The 20,283-nt window shown below is 35.0% G+C and overlaps 2 protein-coding genes across 16 annotated transcripts in view; one reads left to right on the top strand and one right to left on the bottom strand.

The window, feature by feature from the left end:
- The window catches only part of rorb (RAR-related orphan receptor B), a 42,395-nt gene extending 33,623 nt beyond the window's left edge, over positions 1-8,772 (top strand). For both annotated transcript variants that reach the window (NM_001082856.2, NM_001441389.1), the window contains 7 exon segments: positions 854-975; positions 3,444-3,576; positions 3,652-3,759; positions 3,895-4,005; positions 5,466-5,578; positions 6,488-8,251; positions 8,297-8,772. In NM_001082856.2, the coding sequence (NP_001076325.2) occupies positions 854-975; positions 3,444-3,576; positions 3,652-3,759; positions 3,895-4,005; positions 5,466-5,578; positions 6,488-6,646 (746 nt within the window). In that variant the 3' untranslated portion in view covers positions 6,647-8,251; positions 8,297-8,772.
- A 5,862-nt stretch (positions 8,773-14,634) lies between these two features.
- The window catches only part of trpm6 (transient receptor potential cation channel, subfamily M, member 6), a 45,350-nt gene continuing 39,701 nt past the window's right edge, over positions 14,635-20,283 (bottom strand). For 13 of the 14 annotated variants that reach the window (XR_015489856.1, XR_015489857.1, XR_015489855.1 and 10 more), the window contains 5 exons: positions 17,350-17,432; positions 17,048-17,253; positions 16,259-16,310; positions 16,030-16,139; positions 14,635-15,357 (listed from right to left, as the gene is read on the bottom strand). Coding sequence is in view for 8 of the 14 variants with exons in the window: in XM_087250971.1 (XP_087107097.1) it covers positions 15,290-15,357; positions 16,030-16,139; positions 16,259-16,310; positions 17,048-17,253; positions 17,350-17,432 (519 nt within the window). In the remaining 6 variants the exon portion in view is untranslated. 14 annotated transcript variants of the gene reach the window in all.

The following is a 20,283-nucleotide window of genomic DNA, read 5'->3' as shown; positions in this document are numbered from 1 at the left end:
TGGGTTTCTCTGAAAAGGTTTAGTTTGCTCTTAGTTTTGCATTAGAGTAAACTTAAATGTGAACCTCAAATGTTCATCGTAAAAAGAATGGATTGCACTCACAACATTAATAAAAATAAGTAAAATATATTGTGAAATATATATTGTAAAAATAAATGTAAAAAAATCACTATCTAGTTTGCTTAAATTACTTTTATATAATTTTATTTGCACTCTTAATAGTCATAAAAGGCATTTTAAAAAAAAGTCCTAGATTTTTTTTTCTCTTTAAAATATTTCCCAAATGATGTTTAACAGAGCAAGGAAATTTTCACAGTATGTCTGATAATATTTTTTTCTTCTGGAGAAAGTCTTATTTGTTTTATTTCGGCTAGAGTAAAAGCAGTTTTTAATTTTTTAAATACCATTTTAACAGTCTAAATAATTAGCCCCTTTAAGCATTTTTTCGATAGTCTACAGAACAAACCATCATTATACAATAACTTGCATAATTACTCTAACCAGCCTAGTTAACCTAATTAACCTAGTTAAGCCTTTTAATGTCACTTTAAGCTGTATAGAAGTGTCTTGAAAAATACCTAGTCAAATATTATTTACTGTCAAAATGGCAAATGATAAAATTAATCAGTTATTAGAGATGAGTTATTAAAACTATTGTTTAGAAAATTGTTGAAAAAAAATCTTCTCTTTGTTAAACAGAAATTGAGGAAAAAAATAAACAAAGGGGGCTAATAATTCTGACTTCAAATGTACTTTTTAGGTTGGTTGCAATAAATAGCAAACACTGTAATGCATGTTAAACCTCTGCACAGACATTCCCTGCCTTCATGTCTCCTCCTTTTCTCTTTTCTAGACCGAATTGCACAGAACATCATAAAGTCCCACCTAGAGACGTGTCAGTACACAGCGGAGGAGCTTCAGCAGCTCGCCTGGCAGACGCACTCTTACGAGGAGGTCAAGATGTACCAAAGCAAGGTGCGCACTCGGTCACTCCCTCGATGGATTCATCTTACATGGCAAACACTTGCTCTGTCCCCACATGCTGTACATTCATTTACATGCATTTACACCTGATGCGACTCTTTAGCTCGTCTCAGCTCATACTTCGCCTGCTCTTCATAGTCAGATTGCATGCTTGAGATCAGAGTTCATTAGAGCATCTCAGCCCCCCGGAGCTGATCCTATCCAGCTTTCACACCGATACGGAGAAAAAGAGAAAGCGAGAGAGCGAACGGATTTAGCTAACGAACACTCAAAGCACAATAGGGGAGGGTGCCAGACGTACTACAAGCCCTCTTCATTTCCCTGTGTCAAATGGATTATGGGTAATTACCGAGAAGCCCTTTGAAATAGTGCCTATGAAGATTCGCTATACAGAGAGAGAATTGCAGAGCTCACAAAAGCAATTTGCTGATATCACATTTTCAGCATTCTGTGCTCCGTAAGGACGTCTCGCAAATGGGAAACTACACATTCTGCCCTTTTTTGTTGATTTTTTTTATGATGAGTACAAAAAATTTCAATTATTACTTTTTAAAATTAAATTAAAAGAGTCAAAGGGTGTTCTACTTCATTCATTTAGTCAAGTCGAGTCTGGATTTTTGTACAGAAGAGCGTAGGAAAGTCTGTGTTAATTTTGAGAAACTATATTCTTTATGAATCAGTGTTTTTTTGCGCATGTGCTTTTGGTATAATAAATACACACAAACATATAAATTCACAGAAAATTTATATAATAAATATTAATAAACTACTATTTCACAATATAAGATTGAACAATTAAGATTTAAACTAATTTATCAAAGTATATTGATCTAAAAAAATTAAATAAGTGTTGTTTGTTCAAGCTGTCTATGTAAAAACATCCCGAAAACATTCTCTTTTACAAAACATATTGAGCAGCACAGCTTAATATTATAAAAATACATGTTTCATAAGCAACAAACTAATATATTACATACATTTTTGTATGTGTTTTGTGGAATTGGAGAAGGCATTCGACCGTGTGCCTTGTGGCATTCTGTAGAGGGTGCTCTGGGAGTATTGGGTCTAAGGAGCTGTGTTAAGGGCTGTCTCATCACTGTATGAACAGAGTTGAAGTCTAGTTCGCATTGCCGGCAATAAGTTAGACTTTTTCCAGTGCATGTTGGGCTCCGGCAGGGCTGCCCTTCGTCACCACTTCTGTTTAGAATTTTTATGGACAGAATTTCAAAGCGCAGCCTTGGGCTGGAGAGGGTCTCTGTTAATCTCTGTTGAAGACAATGTTGTTCTGTTGGCTTCATCGATTATATACACCTTTAGCATGCACTGGGGTGGTTTGCTGCCGAGTGTGATGCCACTGGGAGGAGAATCAGCACCTCCAAGTCCTAGGCAATGGTGCTCCACCGAAAAAAGGTGGTTTGCCATTTCCAGGTTGGAAGAAAGTCCTTACCCTACAGGTGGAGGAGTTTAAGTGTCTTAGCGTTTTGTTCAGGATTGGTGCAGCTGCAGCAATAATGCGATTGATGTATTGGTCTGTTTTGGTAAAGGAGCTGAGCCGCAAGGCAAAGCTCTTGATTTACCGGTCAATCTACGTTCCTGCTCTCACCTATGGTCATGAGCTTTGAGTCATGACCCAAAGGTCAAGATCCCGGATACAAGTGGCTGAAATGATTTTCCTTTGTATGGTGGTAGGGCGCACCCTTATAGATAGGGTGAGGAGCTCTGTCACCTGGGATGCGCTTGGAGTAGAGGCGCTGCTCCTCCACGTCGAGAGAAGTCAGGTGGCTCGGGCATCTGTTATAGAGGCCTCCTGGACGCCTACCTATTGAGGTGTTCCAGGCATGTCCCACCGGGAGGAGGCCTTGGGGAAGACCCAGGACACGCTGGAGGGACTATGTCACTCGGCTGGCCTAGGAATGCCTCAGGGTTCCCCCGGAGGAGCTGGAGGAAGTGTTTGGGGAGAGGAAAGTCTTGGGTTCTCATCTAAGACTGCTGCCCCCACGACCCAGCCCCGGAAAAGCAGGCGAAACATTTTTAATGTCATCATCCTTCAGAAATTGTAATGTTGAAAATTCAGCTTTGCATATTAAAAATAAGTTAAATCCTAAAAAAACATTTATATTTAAGATATATTTTAGATTATAATAATTTTTACAGCAAGGAGGAGAGAATAACGTCAAATTTAGTCTCAGCTCATAGACACTGCATTAGAAACACCTCACATAAGCGGTAATTCATTTTTTGTAATTTGACAAAGATGATGTAATACATTCATGAATGCATATAAATGTTCATACAATTTATTAAAAATCAAAACATTAAAAACTTAAGGATTTAAGATTATGATGCCCTCTAAATGTGTCTTGTAAAAAGGGTCCATAAGTATTCGATATATTGTTGATATTGTACATAAACAAAATACAGTTTTACCCATAAGACTTGTGTGTATGTGTGCGTTTCAGACACGAGACGTGCTGTGGCAGCAGTGTGCTATACAGATCACTCATGCTATTCAGTATGTGGTAGAGTTTGCCAAGCGCATCACCGGCTTCATGGAGCTTTGCCAGAATGACCAGATATTGCTACTGAAATCAGGTAAACACCACACCATAATCTAAATAATCCATTTTACTTGAATAGAGTAAATACTAACCTGCTGCTCAATCTCAGGTTGTCTGGAGGTTGTGCTGGTCCGAATGTGTCGTGCATTCAATCCTCTCAACAACACAGTGCTGTTCGAAGGGAAATACGGAGGCATGCAGATATTTAAAACTCTAGGTACAAACACTACAAACTCCTTCAGTTATACAGCAATTTTCAAAAAACATGGTATTTTTAACAAATAAAAATGTATTGATTGTAGATTATTAGACATGATTTGAGCATGCGATATGACATATTTACCTCCTGCAGGCTGCGATGACCTGGTCAGTGCGGTGTTTGACTTTGCCAAGAGTCTGTGTTCACTGCAGTTAACAGAAGAGGAGATCGCCCTGTTTTCTGCTGCAGTTCTTATTTCTACAGGTCAGGACTCGCACTGTAAAAATGCAGGGTTCCACCCAATTCATTCACGTTGTCCCAACACAAATCTTTTAAGTCGTTTGGTTTTGACAAATTTGAGTGGATTGAACATAAACCAATTAAGTTGTCCCAAAAAATAAAGAATTGTGTTGTTTTAGCTCATTATAGGTGCGCAATTTGAACAAATTTTGAGAGCACTGATGTCAAGAGTCCTACTGTAGCCACAACACAAACAGGGTTTCTGCAAATCTCAGGTCTGCCTTTACTGATTAACCACATGCGCTTTACAAGTTAAAAATCACATGTAAAACATTGTGGAACACATGTGAAATGTTTGGTTTTGGAACATTTTCAAACATGGATGTGTGGAAACATGATCACATGGGTTTTAGTGCATCATAAATAACATTTATTTATGATGCACATTTAAAAACAACAGCTCTATCTGTGCCAATAGGAAGTTGTTTAGTCTTCTGACATATAGCGAAACAGAGCTTCAGGCTACCCAAATTCAAGTCCAAGCTCCTGGGCTTTTCTCGATCGCAACCTATATGGAGATTAAAATATGACAAAACAATCTGAAATAGAATTGCTAATTATTAACAGTGTAATTTAATAAAACTGAATATTATATGGCATTAAATTGTTTGAAATGTAAATTTATTAACTCTTTCTAAGAGGGGTTTTTGTCATTTGTCATTCTGTATTTCCCGTCACGAATAGAGAGGTCAACAAGACTAATGCAGGTATACACAGCTACAGACATCTGCAAGCTCTCTTTTACCGCTCCCAACTTAGACTCTGACTCAGAACTACGTATGTACATCCCGTGCATTTAATTTCTCTCCATCATTACGCTCTTGCATCAGTTAAAGCAACCATACCATAATATTTACATGAAATAATTGTACAGAAATACATCTCACATTCTGAATTCCTAGACTGCAGATATGCAGTTTGTTAAAATACAGTTTCAAGTTTTCGGATGAAGAAATTTGGAATGTTAAATTCAACACTGTGAAATTTAAAACACAGAAACTCAGATATAGGTCAGATGGGATAAATAACTCAGGGGTCATCATGAGGGGTGAACATGAGTCATTGTTTTGCTCAGTAAATATTTGTCCCACTACAAAAATCTTCACTGGACATTACATAACACACATTTGGTCAAACAATAAAAAGAAGCTTTGCGTTTTGTTGCATTTAATAAAACAACTAAATATAAAGTCTTTTAAAATACCTCATTGTTTTGCATTTAAAATATTTATTACATTTTCTTTACTTGGCTTTAAACTGACCTTCATAAAAACTGCAGGAACTAAAACTAAAGAGGTGCTCATTGTGTCCAAATCAAAACCTAGGATATTGCTGTTATTGCTACTGATCATATCTGAATTCTCAATGTTACTGTAATGTATCAGACCAGCAGATATTAATAGACAACTCTCTTGCGTTTCCAGACCGGCCGTGGTTAATGGAGCCTAGAAAAGTGCAGAAGCTACAAGAAAAAATCTACTTTGCCCTGCAGCACATCATGCAAAAGAACCATCTGGACGAGGATGCGCTGGCCAAGGTAGAGTGTCTCGAGTGACCATGACACAGTTCATAGAGGAACCGATCGCATGATGATATACAACTTAAATAGGCCATGTGCATACTGTACATTTAAGGAGTGACAACCATATTTAAATGCAATTTACATGTTAAATTGCTTGTGCATCTGATATCTTTACCAATTTAATGTTATAGAATTGGACCCTTTACATTCATACATTTCAACTAAACCATAGATGACAGATGCCTTGTGTGCTGTTTTTAGCTTGGAAGGGTGCTTTACAGAAGGCACTTTTGCGGTGTTGTCATGTCCACTTATTATAATCAGCTTTAGGTTTGTTGTGTAGGACTGACACATAGTTTAATCAAGTTTACAGTGCTATTAGTGTGGAAAGAAGTGAGTAATGATATTTCTATATACAGCTCTGGAAAATAGGAAGAAAATACACTTTATAAATTACCTAACTTACTTGTCCACAAAAACAATCAAGAAAGAAGAAGGTACAAACCAAAATGTCATCAAGCTCCCTACTTTCTATGTACAAATATTTAAATTCAGCGAACAAATCCAAAAAGGGGCAAGACAACATTGTCAGTTAACAACAGACAAAGATCAGATTTTTAATGTTAAAGAGCAAGAGCTAAAACACTAAATACTGTGACAGATTTTCCTTAGAAGAATACACAAACTCTAATTCAATAAGTCTCACTAACACACAATTTCTTTCTATGAAAGTTAACACATCACTACCAACCACAAGTGAGCTCAAAACAGCTAAACAAGAAGTGATGAAGAAAGAATTTATAGGCAGCCAGGACTCAGGGTGTAGCATCTATAGACTATTTTCACATTTGTAGGTGGCCATAGATTGGCATTTTATCATCTTCTTTCAAATCAACCTAATTCATTTGTCCCCGTTTTGTGCAGCTGATCAGCCGGATCCCGACCCTGTCTGCTCTCTGCACTCTGCACACGGAGGAGCTTCAGGCCTTCCAGCAGCTTCACCCAGAGACTGTCAACATGCTGTTTCCCCCCCTCTACAAAGAGCTCTTCAACCCAGACGCTGCCGCCGTCATGCCCAAATGACCACGCACGCACACTTCGCAACAGTCTTTCATTCAACAGAGGAGGAACACTGTGTCGCAGCAGCAGCATCAACTACACTAATTCTAGGAATGTCCTGCACTTCAGAAACACAACTCATTTTCACCGGTACAGTCATAAGAATGTATATACGCGCCAGCAGGCGTCTTCAGTTTGACCAGAAATGTACAGACTTTAGGACAATTTAAGCTGTCTTTAAATTGGGTAAGTTAATTCTCTCTTTTTTTCGTTTGTTTGTTTTGTTTTTATAAAATATTGTTATATTGAAGTGAGAGGACAGGGAGTGCATTCAAAAATGATAATGTAGTCATTTCTCTAGAACAAAAGCGGTATTCCAGTATTAATTTGTTTTTTTCTGGTAATATTTTAGTCATAATTTAAAAACAACGGTGGCCTCAAAGGCCCGTATCTTGTCTATGTCATTTTTGGTATTTGTTTTTTGTAGTTTTACCTGTACAGAATATGTGAAGTTGAAAGTGGTACAAGGTTAATGGGGACTAACTAACTGTTTGGCCACGTATAAAAAAAGAAAAAAGAAAAAAAAAGCCTTGTCTGGGCTATGTAGATATGTATAAACAGCACCACAACATCAATCCTACACTTTAGGATTTTTGGATGTGGATGAATAATTGATAAAGGATACTTTTCCGTATGAAAGTATAGAGATTTATATTTTACAATAATATGGTATGGCCGATTACCATCTTGTCAGTCATTGCTGCAATAACGGTTTCTGTAATAACTGCTGAAAAACAATCCAGTCAAATGTGACTTTTTTTGTGGAAAGCCCTCAGAACTGCTTTGAATCAATTTTTTAAAAAAAATCTATGAAATGCTGTTCACACTGCCAAAACTATTATAATACAGCACTAATGTAGTAGAGCTGAAGCTCTATTTCCAAATAGTAGTTCAATCATATTTCTGCTGCCTTTATAATAGATTCTCTGACTTGAGCAATAATGTATACTTTTTAATTACATTCCCAGATCAGACTAGTGAATTCTGAATTTATTCTGTATTTTAAACATCGATTTATATATTAGATCTAATGTTTTCAGTGCTCAAAATCAAATTACAGTTTTCGAAAGATAGCACTCTTGCAATTTAAGCTATTAATTGGAACACTGGGCCTCATTCACTAACAATTGTTCACATTTATAAGCACATTCCTCTCCATAATTAAATATTTTGGCTAAAACACAACACATTTCTTTTTCTAAATTTAGTCAATTTTGGCTAAATGAGTGTCTTTGCGTTTACATATATAAATGTCAAATGTAATTGTTGTTATGACAAGTTACCACCAGTTAATAATACCACGTGATTTGTTCATGAAAACATTTGTATTTGGATTTCATGCACACATTTGAACATATTGATGTGCAGTCGAGGTCAGAATTATTAGTTCCCCTTTGAAAAGTTATTTTTATTATATTTATTTATTATTACATATTTCCCAAAGGATTTTTAACAGAGCAAGGACATTTTCACAGTATGTCTGATAATATTTTTTCTTCTGAAGAAAGTCTTATTTGTTTTATTTTGGCTAGAATAAAAGCAGTTTTAATTTATTAAAAAAATCATTTTAAGGTAAAAATTATTAGCCCTTTTAAGCTATATTGTTTTTTCAAAAATCTACAGAACAAACCATCGTTATACAATAACTTGCCTAATTACCCTAACCTGCCTAGTTAACCTAATTAACCTAGTTAAGCCTTTGAATGTCACTTTAAGCTGTATACTAGTGTCTTTAAAAATATGAAGTAAAATATTATTTACTGTCATCATGATAAAATTAAATAAATCAGTTATTAGAAATGAGTTATTAAAACTATTATGTTTAGAAATGTGTTGAAACAATCTTCCCTCCATTAAACAGAAATTGGGGGGAACATTAACAGGGGGGATAATAATTCTGACCTCAACCTCATTGTGGATAGCAAAGTATTTCATTATTTTATACATACACTGATGTAACGCATCATTAATGAATGAGACCCAATGTTCAGTTAAAAAAAAATATTTAAAAAAAAATTAATTATATTGGCTTATGATTAATAATTTTGGGACTAATCCTAAATGTTCTTAATCAAATAGGAGCTACATACAAACAAAAAAAGAGAAATATTTACAGTATCTTTTTCAGTTTTACTTTTTAATTGATTCGTTTTTAAATTCATGTTTACTTTTATAGAGAGGGTTTGGAATAAAATTCAGATTTGGCCAGGACTGTCTTGAATTTAGCTGGCTATTTATTTATTCACTCCTTATTCTAAGCATCCTTCAATTTAAATTTAAGTTTCCACTGTTTTAATTCTCTGCAAAAGCTTAATGCATGTGGTAAATGACAATCATTTTAGAGTATTCACACTGCAGTGTAAATCCACATATGCAGCTACTACACGATTCATTCTAAAAGAGCAGTTTTGAGTAGATTTGAACCCTTTCGGTCAAATAAATAGCAAAAATCTCCCCAATTACCAGCTCGAACCACCAGGTGGAGATACTGAGAGCGCTTTCCCCCTTTTCTTGACCTGTACTCGCAGGATGTAAAGCCATATGTCAGTTTCTTATGAAGAAAACAAACAAACAAACTCGACATACCGAACAGTGAATTTTTAGTACATCATGATGCATTTATATTGTGAAATGCACTCGAAAGCACTTAACTATGAAGGATTATTAACCACAGACACATGGTGTTAATGAATGCACAATTGTAGTCCGCTGAGAAGCTGTTCAACTGAACTAAAAGCTCTCAGCCCAACTTTAGGGAATGTTTCCAATTCTTACAAGGCTAGTTTCTTGTTCAAGACAATCATTTCTGGGTGCGATTCCTCGTGGCACCCATCTCAGGGACTTCTCTTAATGTTTTCAATAGAAAGAGAGTACTATTTAAAAAGAAGAAGAAGAAAAACATGGACATTTTTAGGGAATAAAAATACAATCACAGCGATTTCTTCACATACAAAACCTACCCAGACAAGGCTTTGGTGTGTATGTATGTGTGTGTAAAGCGTGTAACTCATGGTTGAGAGGTGAAACGGGCTTTCTCGTTTCACGTCCCAGCATTCATCTCTCTGTGTGTGTAAATATCAGCGCGCAACACTGCGCTCCAAATTAAAACATTGTAATTATTAAGCATCTCCTGAAATGAAATGGATTTTATGTAAGTTAGATTATTTATACAGAGCACGAATAAGCTGCTCTTTATCTATTTCTATGCTCGTTACAGAAAAACGGATTCAGTCAAAAAATCATTTTAAACTTATGATGAATGCTTTTTTTTCTGTATTAGACTGTGAATTTTGAGGACGAGAGGGATTTGTATCTATAATATGAGGTTCAACACTGTTAGGTACTGTAGCAATAACTGGAAGCATTTACTACAGTCATCTTTGCATTCTAAGATTATTTTTTATTTGATAATTATAATTATATTATTATTCTTAGCCTATTGTTGTTCAGTTATTCTTGCATGCTGGTTCATAATAATGAAACCTTCGGGCTTTTGTGTTTCCTTAACGTGTTGCTGAGGGGAGGGTGGGTTTGGGTTTCGGATTTTTTTTTTTTATTCTGAATGTTTCTGGGTTGCTGTTGTTGGAAACGCAACACGCCCTGTTCATTCTGTTCGCACACAGACACAAGCACAAAGTATTTCTTACTGTGTAGGACTAAGGTAATATAAGGGCGCTGATGGTCAAAACATACATGAACGCAGATGCAAGCTCAACTTCTTACTGTTTGGTGTGTGTCAGAGTATGGAGGGTGATCGGGGCCAAAAGTCTTTAAAAGAAACACGCTAAGTTTGATTGTGTCAACATGCACTTGTATACAGCAAGCACAAAAGACAACCAAATTGATAATATTTTGGTCACACATATTCAGAATACAGATGTCACAATTATCTATGAAAGACTTCGCTATACAGTGGTCCCTCGCTGTAACGCGGCCGAAAAAAGTGTCGTGGATTTTTTTCATGTAACTTTACATGCTTTTTTCATGCGTTCAGCTCGCCAAATGTACATAAATCTTCGATTAGGAAGGTAGAAGTTACGTGACTGTAGGGCACAGAATAAATAAATGAATACTTATTTATATATATACTTATGAATACTTTTTCATTAATACTGGACTTAGTTTTCTACAAATGTTTGAACTTTGAGAATGTTATAACTAGAGAGAAAAGTGTAAAAATGTTAATGCCCATCTGAGAAAAGTGTATGAAGTCTGTAAAGAGGGGTTTTACAGTGTTAGAAAATCTATAATAATTTGTACAAAAATAAAGCTGACTACTTCACGGATTTCACCTATTGCAGGTTATTTTTAGAACGTATCTCCTGCGAATAACGAGGGACCACTGTATTGCTATATACACAGGCAAACAGACATCATACTGCCTTTTTAAATTTTTGACCTCAACCTGGACAAACGAAGTTTGTCTACTCTAAACATACTAAAAACTGTCAAACTGTTCATGACAACATACAATTGTGTGGGTTTTGTTCAAAGCATTTTGGCACTTTTCACCTTCCATATTAAAGCAAACAGATGTGTTTTGCATTATTGCTTTAAAGACCTTAGCAACGGCAACAGCCTACAGTATTTATTTTTGACAGGCATAAAAAAACGTTCACACATCAAATGTTTTCAACCCAAAAAGGAATTTTTTAATGCGTTTGCCTGTTTATAGACAACATAGGCCTGAAAACGAGTTACAAAAAGGAAGTTTTTAAAAATTCTGCATCAAAATGAGAGTCTTTGAAAATGATTATTAGGGATTTAACAAAAATATGTTCCTTTATAGTTTCTTTTAATACTGTCATTGCCAGAATAAGAGCAAATTAAAATCAGTTTACTTTTAATGACTTACCTTAGCATTTGGGTTAATGTCAGAGACATCAGAATGTAACTCTGAATTTAAGTTTAGCTACATTTATGCCATGTCACATTTCAAAACGACAACAAGCTCTACTCTATGCTTTTTTATGGCAGCACTTTTGCTGTACTGTCAGGTGGTACAAATTGTAAATTTTAAGTTTATTTACAAGTTCTATTAAAATATGAATATTTTTTTATTCTCAAGCTATGATTTTGTAATTATGGTAATTACCACATGGAAGAAACACACTTTTTGTCATCACTTCGAGACTGCGCAAGTGCTGACACTGCCAAGTGGGTTGACTTTGCATCTGCGCGTGTGTACATTAGGTGCAGTATGTTTAGACCCTAACAATCGAAGACTATATAGTGCATACTATATAATCAGTATGTTCTGCATAGTATGAATGAAACGCAGCATGCAGAGCGATCCTATACTGTATTCTGCTCATCCAGTATGAAAATATCATACACTAATCCAACACTTGACATGTGTTTGTGTGTATGTGAGGTTTTGAGTGCTGTACTTCTAATGAAGTTCCTCCAACACTACTGATGCATTCTACACATTTCGATATTTTTGTTCTTTTTCTACATTCTTTATTATTATTTTTTTGTTAATTTATGAATCAGAATGTGTCTATCTCCCTGGATGAAAAACATCAACTACAGCAGCAGCAAAACAAACAAAGGTAGCATCTGTTACCAAAACCCTTAAGACTGTACTTGGCGTGCAGAAGTCTTTTTATGTACTAAATATGTACAGGAATCATTTTTTTGTTTTGTTTTCAAGTGCCATAGCTAGTGTGAAGTGAAGCTGAATGGCATACAGGGTAGATGCTTTACTGTATATGTTGTTTACTTGAGAAGCAATCAAAAAGTGGAATTCAGATGCAAGTGTGAATATTCAGACGACACAGGCTCTGACTGACAGGACTTTAGCACATGTCCACAAAATAAACATGTAGCAATTGGGGAGGGAAGGTTTCTGTTCACTTGCCAACAATGTGAGTGTGTGTGTGTGCGTATGCGAGTTTGAATTGAGAAAAAACAACAACAGTATAGAAGTGAAGGTCGAATAGCACTTTGCATGATGGAGCGAATATGTGTGCTGGTTGTTTGAAGGGGTGGTTGGGAGGGGGGGTTTAGGGTGAGCTTGAAGTGCGAACATTGTGGAAATGGACATGTAAAAGTTCTGATTCATCTGAGACCTTAAAGTGTCTCCTCCATGTTGTATATATACCAAGCGAAGGACTTAAGTGATTTTTTGTTAAATTCTATATTTTATGGCTTTTGTAGACATTTCTTTGTGGGATAAAAAAAATAAAGAAACTTTTATGGATGCAAACTTGCGTTTGTCGTAATTTCATTTCATTCTCAGTGTCATGTGTGGAAACAAATGCATACATTAAAGTGTTTCTGATAAGTTATTATAATACAATAAAATACAAAAGGCGTTCTCTCTAAGTTTGAAGGTCAAAACTCTAAAACGGCACTGAGCATGGCAGAGATTAACAGTGTTTGTGTTTTGTTTATATACATGCATTCGGTTTATTTAATCAATCAATCAGAACAAATATGTGCATATATACAGACAGTCAAGCCTGAAATTATCTATACACCTGATTTTTTTGGTTTAAATGTAAATAAAACCTGAGAAATATTTTTTCCACAACGATGCTACCGATGCCCGGTGGGTGGTTAATACTGTTGCCTCACAGCAAGAAGGTAGCTTGTTCAAGTCAAGGCTGGGCCAGTTGGCATTTCTGTGTGGAGTTTGCATGTTCTCCCCGTGCTGATGTTGGTTTTCACCGGGTGCTCCGGTTTCCCCCACAGTCCAAAGACATGCGCTATAGGTGAATTTAATAAACTAAATTGGTCTTGGTGTATTGGTACTTCCCAGCTGGAAGGGCAACCGCTGCGTAAAACATATGCCGGAATAGCTGGCGGTTCATTCCACATTGGCGACCTCTGATAATCAGGGCCAAATGAAAATAAATGAATGAATGAATGAATAAATGATGCATCTTGTATATTGTCTTATTACCTTTTGGGAGAAGTGTGTCATTTTCGGTCAAAAAAAAAAAAAAAAAAACTTGCTGGTTAAGTAAAAGTTACTCTAGGTCAGAATATGCCAGGTGTATGAATATCTTTGAGCTTGTCTGTATACACAAACACACACACAGTTTTTACAAAATTATTAGCCCTCCTCCGAAATTGTATTACTTTTTCAAATATTTCCTAAGTGATGTTTAACAGATTTTTTTTTACCATATTTAAATATTTTCTTCTGGAAAAAGTTTTTTTATTCTTTAAGTTTGGTCAGGGGGAAAGTACTTTAAAAATGTATCTAATAAATTTTCTTGGGTCAATATTATTAGGTCCCTTCAGATTTTTATTTATTTATTGTTGTTTTTAAACAATTGGCTTTAGAACAAACCACTGTTTTCTGCTGTTGCCTAATTAATGTAATTTAACCAAATACATTTTAAATACATAATTAGTTATGTATTTATGTAGTTATTAGAAATTAGTTATTAAAACAATTATGCTTCGAATGTATTGTAAAAAATATTCCCATAATTAAACCGTACTTGGGAAATATTTGAAAATAATTAATTTCACAGGAGGGCTAATAATCTTGCCTTCAACTGAATATATTAAAATAAAGTCTAGTCCTTTGTAAAAAAATAAATAAATAAAAATAAAAAAATAAAAAAAATAAAAAAAAAAAATATATATATATATATATATATATATATATATATATATATATATATATATATATATAAATAATGAGAATAAATGAAATGTACTACTATTTTTCTGAACGAGTACTCTTTTGAGCTAAAAGAGCTGTTTAATTAGAGAATGTGGTCAGAAATATCTAGAAGAAACCCTGTCATGTATCATTCAATGTGAAATGATGTGAAATACCAGATTATGCTGGTTAATTACATCCTCAAATCTCACACTTACTTATGTGGCTATAATAATTTTTTATAATAATCTGGCTATAATAATTTTGCCTGTAAAGAAGGATAAAAAATAAAATAAAATATGAAAATAAATATATATATATTCAAAAATAGGATGTTTAATTTTTTATTCCCTGGAAAACAAAACAAGGTTTATATCAAGCCTTGCATATTATCTTTGAATGTAAAAATATAGATATTTTATGCATTGTCTTAACCAGCTTTTAAGCATGCACTTATAAATGAGGAAACCCAGCCAGCAATTTCTGATTTTAAAAGATGTCTAATAGACATTTAAACACAGTCATCTTAGCTAAAGCAAGGTTAATTTGGGCTGTCATTTAAAATCAAATAGGCCAAAACTAGACTAGTCATGAAATAAACAGAAATGAATGACTACACATATCAAGTCTGTCTAATCTGTCTATTTGACGACTGTTTTGGGCTATTCTTAGATGTCTATTAGATTTTCACTGACAGCCCAAGGTAAGCCTTGTTTTAGCCAAGCGGTCTACGTTTAGATGTTATTAGACGTCTATTAAACACAACATTGTTTGCTGGGAAAAGTCTGATCTTTAAAAAAATGATGCCCACTTTCAAACATTGTGCACATTGCTTTTACCCCATAGACAGCAGTTCTTTACATACAGTATATTCAGCCTGTAAAAAAGTATATAGTGTATGAACAGGAGTCCCCCCATGAACCTGAGCCGTGCCTCTGCGTGCTCTCTGTGGATCTGCTAAAAGTTTCCTTGAAGGTCAAAGGTTAAGCTGTGCAGCTGGTCTCATCAAAGGCAGGAACAGACTTCTTCAGGCTCCCGCAACTCCTCAAATCTGAAAAGCCACAATACACACACGACTGTGATGCATATTCATAATTTATCACAAAGAGAAGCTTTTTCTTAAGATCCAAAATGAAATTTAGTGGATTGCACATTAATAATTTGTTTTGATTTGATGCGGTTCTTGGAGAGGATTACAAAAAAAAAAACACAAAGCACCTTTGAAATATCAAACAAATGTGGCGAAGTGGTTTTCGTTTGTTTGTTTATTTTTTATCCCTGTACTTCTGAAGCGAAGCCTCCCTCTTGATACAAACAACAGGCATCTCATATGTCTTCCATGAGACAGTAATTAATATCTAATCAAAGTCAACGCTCTCTAACGCACAAAGAACTATTAAATATGTAATCAAAGAGAACACTCCACATGCCACAAAGGAAACCACGCCCCTCTTCTTCAAGCCTCTGCTGTCATGGAAATGAAATAATTTCTCCCCTCATTAGAGTTTTTTTCCTCCAAACCTTCAGGCTTAATTAGACAGCTTTTCCTGTTCGTTCTGAAGTTTGCGCCTTTCAAACGAACTATCAAATCACTTGCAAAGTTGGAAAACATGGAGGTGTGCCATGTGGACATGTTTGCGAGATCCACCGCTGCCGGAAATAAAAATGCAAACGAGTGTGGAAGCTCAGCCCTCAGCCCTGTGACACGCGGGGTTCTCCTCACCTGAGAGACCCAGCTTCTTGCAGCAGGAGTTGCAGGTGTGCTTGAGAACAAAGCTCTGGATTGCATCATCGCCCAAATTGGCAGGTCCAAACGCCATCTCTCCAGGGGAGCTGCAACAGGAGCAAAGTTTACTTAACCGAGTAAACAAATGCATGAAGAAGGAAACATTTGCACGTTTACTAAAACAAACATGTTTAAACATTGATACTTGTTTGGTGTGTTTATTCACCTTTTATCATCGACTCTGATCAGCGAGGGGTCTGTTAGGTCTGCTCCCACACCTTCAGACACAAATAAAGATTCAATGCATCATGTTTACAATAATATTAATCATCATCATCATTAACTCTTGTGCACTGTTCAAATTTGCTACCCTTTTGTTACACGTTGGGCGCTTCTGTTACCTTTCTTACAAAAACCAGCAGACTGAGGAACAGCTTTTTTTTTTACCCAGAGCTGTCTCCCTTTTCAACTCTGCCCCTCATTGACTATTTTGCCCCCTAATACACCCCCCACTCTCCTCTAACTTAAACTCCTCACAATCATTGCACTGTTTAACATTTGCACACTTAAAATTTGCACATATCCATTGCACTGATTTACTTATTTGAACTCTACATACCCACTGCACATGGACATCTGTAATTATGTACACACCCGCTGCATATATACATTTGTAATCATGTTTATTTATCTGCACACTACTGATTATTAATAGCATCCTGTACATATATTCATTTATTGTAAATCTCTGTTCATAGCTAATACAACCTGTATGTAATGTTCATAGTACATCCATCTGTAAATATCACCATAGTTTTTCTATAAATGCACTTTATAACTTATCCCTGTATCCTGCACTTGCTGCTATTGCACTGCTGGTTAGACCTAAACTGCATTCCGTTGCCTTGTACTTGTGTAATGACAATAAAGTTAAATCTAATCTAATCTAAACTTTAGGCATGTTAAGTATGAACCTGTTAAGTATGAACACACGTTTATAACAACCAATTTATACCTTGTAGATCCAGCACTAGCAGTTCCTTGTTGGTGTACTCGTATGTCCAGTGAGAGAAAGCTAGTATTGTTTCCTCCAGGCCAGAAGAGGGCAAGATTTCCTCACCCGTGTTATTGTTGTATTTTCTGAAATGACCACTCATGTTATTCTCTACAGTCAACCACTGGCCATCAGAGCGCCAGTGCAGCAAGGACACATCCAGAAACCTGCATACATAAACATGATTAGAGTTATGTGTTCATAGTCCTGATAAAATCAACTTCTAATCATCATAACATAAAAAGTTAATGATGCTGACTGACCTAGGACTGTGGGGCACACTGCTGGGTTTAACTTGGTTGAATCGCTGCATGAGCTTCTGTGCCGCTCTCTGTTGTTGAATTTCCTACATGTTGAAAATAATTTTTTTTTAATAGAGAGGCAGAGAGAAGTATTATTAAAGTGGTATCAAATAATACATTAACAAAAACCTAATACATCATAATAACTGTTATAATTAAAAATAATATATCATTTTATCACAGTGTTTAAATTGATCTTAAATCATAAAATAATAATAAAAAATGTCATTTAAAAGAAAAAAAAAAGAGAGAAATAATATATGTTTTTTTTCTTCCAGTGTTTTAATTCATAATGTGCATAAATGAACTTCCAGACTGTTGCCCAAAGTTTAACTGCCAGTTATATACAAATGATACATCTACAGTATGTGTCTGCTAAAACACCTTGGGCTCTATTTTGACGCTCCATGCGCAAAACGAAAAGCGCAGGACGCAAACGCTTTTAGGGCATGTCAGAATCCATATTTGCTAATTTAAGGACGGGGAAATCCGCTTTGTGCCGTGACGCATGGTCTTAAAGGGTTGAGTTTATTTTCATAATGAGTTATAGGTGTGTTTTGAGAATAAACCAATCAGAGTCTCATCTCTCATTCCCTTTAAGAGCCAGCTGCGTCGCGCCATAAACGCATTTGCTATTTACAGGACGTAAAGTAAGTGGAAAAACTGAGCATTTCACAAGCAAACAGTTAACAGTTTTTTTGACAGTTAAACAGTTAAACAGAGTGAGAGATAAATGATCTACTTTCACTTTCGCTCTCGTGGATAGGGAAACCTTTACGCACAGACATCAATTAGCCTATAAATAATTAATTTTCTTTGTAGCGCAAATATGTTTCAAAACTATTTTGTTTTAATTTCCAGCAAACGAATAAATGAACAATAACAACGAAGTGTGTTCAAAAACCTGAGTTATATCCTAAAACACATGCTGTGCCCCATATGGTCTAAAACCTGCAGGTGGGCAAATCTAAGCTTATTTTTAATAAAACAAATAGAAATATGGATATAATGAATAATACTGCTAATAATAATAACATTATACAAAATTGTTATGAATGAACTGAAAAAGCCTCCCGAGATGAAGAACGCATAAAAGCAGTGATTTTTCATATTTATGTAGGCTAGAAAATAATGTTTTGTAATATTTTAATCCTTTATATTTATATCCTATATCTATTCTTATTATATCCTATATATAGGCCTATCCTTAATATTTTAATTTTTTCATATGTAAAGATATTTGCGTATTGCTCTACATCTTGTGTGTAGGTTATTAAACAGTGTGTAAGCGAGGCACAACTCTGCGCTGGAGTTTAAACCGGGTTTGTTTTGGTCTAATGAAAAATCTATTATAGTTTCTCAAAATAGCAACGTGCCAGCTGTCCGCCTCAGAACACCTTCCTTTTTAGACCAGAACGCCTATGGGCGCACATATGAGCGCAAATGCATTTGCTATCTAAAGAGCGTGGCGCAACGCCTCAAAACGACTCATGCACCAAGTTGAACCTAGCAAACAAGTATTGCGCCGCGCCTTGTGCCACATTTCGCCGGGTGTATGATAGGGCTTGTCGGTCGGGTGAGCAACTGACTCAGGCTTTACAACATATTTCAAGATGGCTTAAGCCGTCTCATTTAACATTAAATGTCAATAAAACTATTTTTGTTTCTATGTGCTTCTCCATAAGAAATAGGCCTGCAAGGCATACATTTGAGGTGCTGATTAAAAATAAAGTTATTGAAGAAGCGAACAAATTTAAGTATATTGGCATAACTCTAGGCATGAATTAAAAATTTTGTAGTCATGTTAAAAATATTCATAAGAAGGCCGAGCCAAGTCTAAACTGTTTTTGTCTTATTAGAAAAATTTTAATGTATCAAACTGCAAAATGATACATGCATTCAATGATATACTTCTATATTATATATTAATATATCTATATTATATATTATTATATCTATAACACTTCTATTGCATTATATCATGGTCACAAGCCTCTTTAACCACATTAAAGCCTATTGATTTGATATATAAATGAGCAACCAAAATTATGGAATTAAAGCCTACCCGATGGCATCATTGTGAGGTTTTATATAAACATAACCTTTTTAATTTTGATGGTTTTATAAAATTGAGTTATCTTAAATTGTTTTTAAATGTTTAAATATTTGTTTATTTAATAATTGTTTAAATGTTCCAATGCTGTTTTCTAATCAGTTGGCATAAAACCTGCTAATGGTGACTGTCTTGTCCCAATATGTAAGACCTCTTTTGGCCAATCTGTTTTCTCTGTTAAGGGAAACCAAATTGTGGAATGATTTACCTGTTATCCTACAATTAGAAATGAATACAAAAATTTTAATAGTGTACTTAAAAAAGGTTAAAAACAGAACAGCAGTGTTTGCACAAATTCTCTAGTATTGGTTTGTTTGATCATGCCACATTTGTTTTTGCCTTACAGCAATTTTATTTAAAGGATTATAATGTTGTGTATATGTATCTGTTTTATTTTCATTTTATGTCAAGTCTCCCGTAGACAGGTGTTGAGAATTAGCAAGTCTTCTAAAAACTTAATTTGGTTGTCCAGTGTAATTGTGGTGTTCATGTCAGTCAAACAAACAAACAAACAAACAAATAGATCTTAAATCCTATAATAATAAAATTAAGAAGTAAAAAAGTAAATAAATAAATTAACTTTAAATAAAAATATATAAAACTAAACTAAACAAAACAAAATGTATTGATCACCAAATCTACATATAAGACTAATTTAGAATAAAGAATCGTGTGACACTAAATGTTGGAATAATGATGATATTATCATATACAGACTTTTAATATCACACAGTTCTAAAATATTGTCTGTAATTATAAGGTTTTAAATAATCAAACAACTG

The sequence above is a fragment of the Danio rerio genome, chromosome 5 (assembly GCF_052040795.2).
Source record: "Danio rerio strain M-AB ecotype USA chromosome 5, GRCz13ab, whole genome shotgun sequence".
Lineage (NCBI taxonomy): Eukaryota > Metazoa > Chordata > Actinopteri > Cypriniformes > Danionidae > Danio > Danio rerio.
The sequence above is the reverse complement of the archived record's forward strand: the minus strand, read 5'-3'. Positions and strand labels throughout refer to the sequence as shown.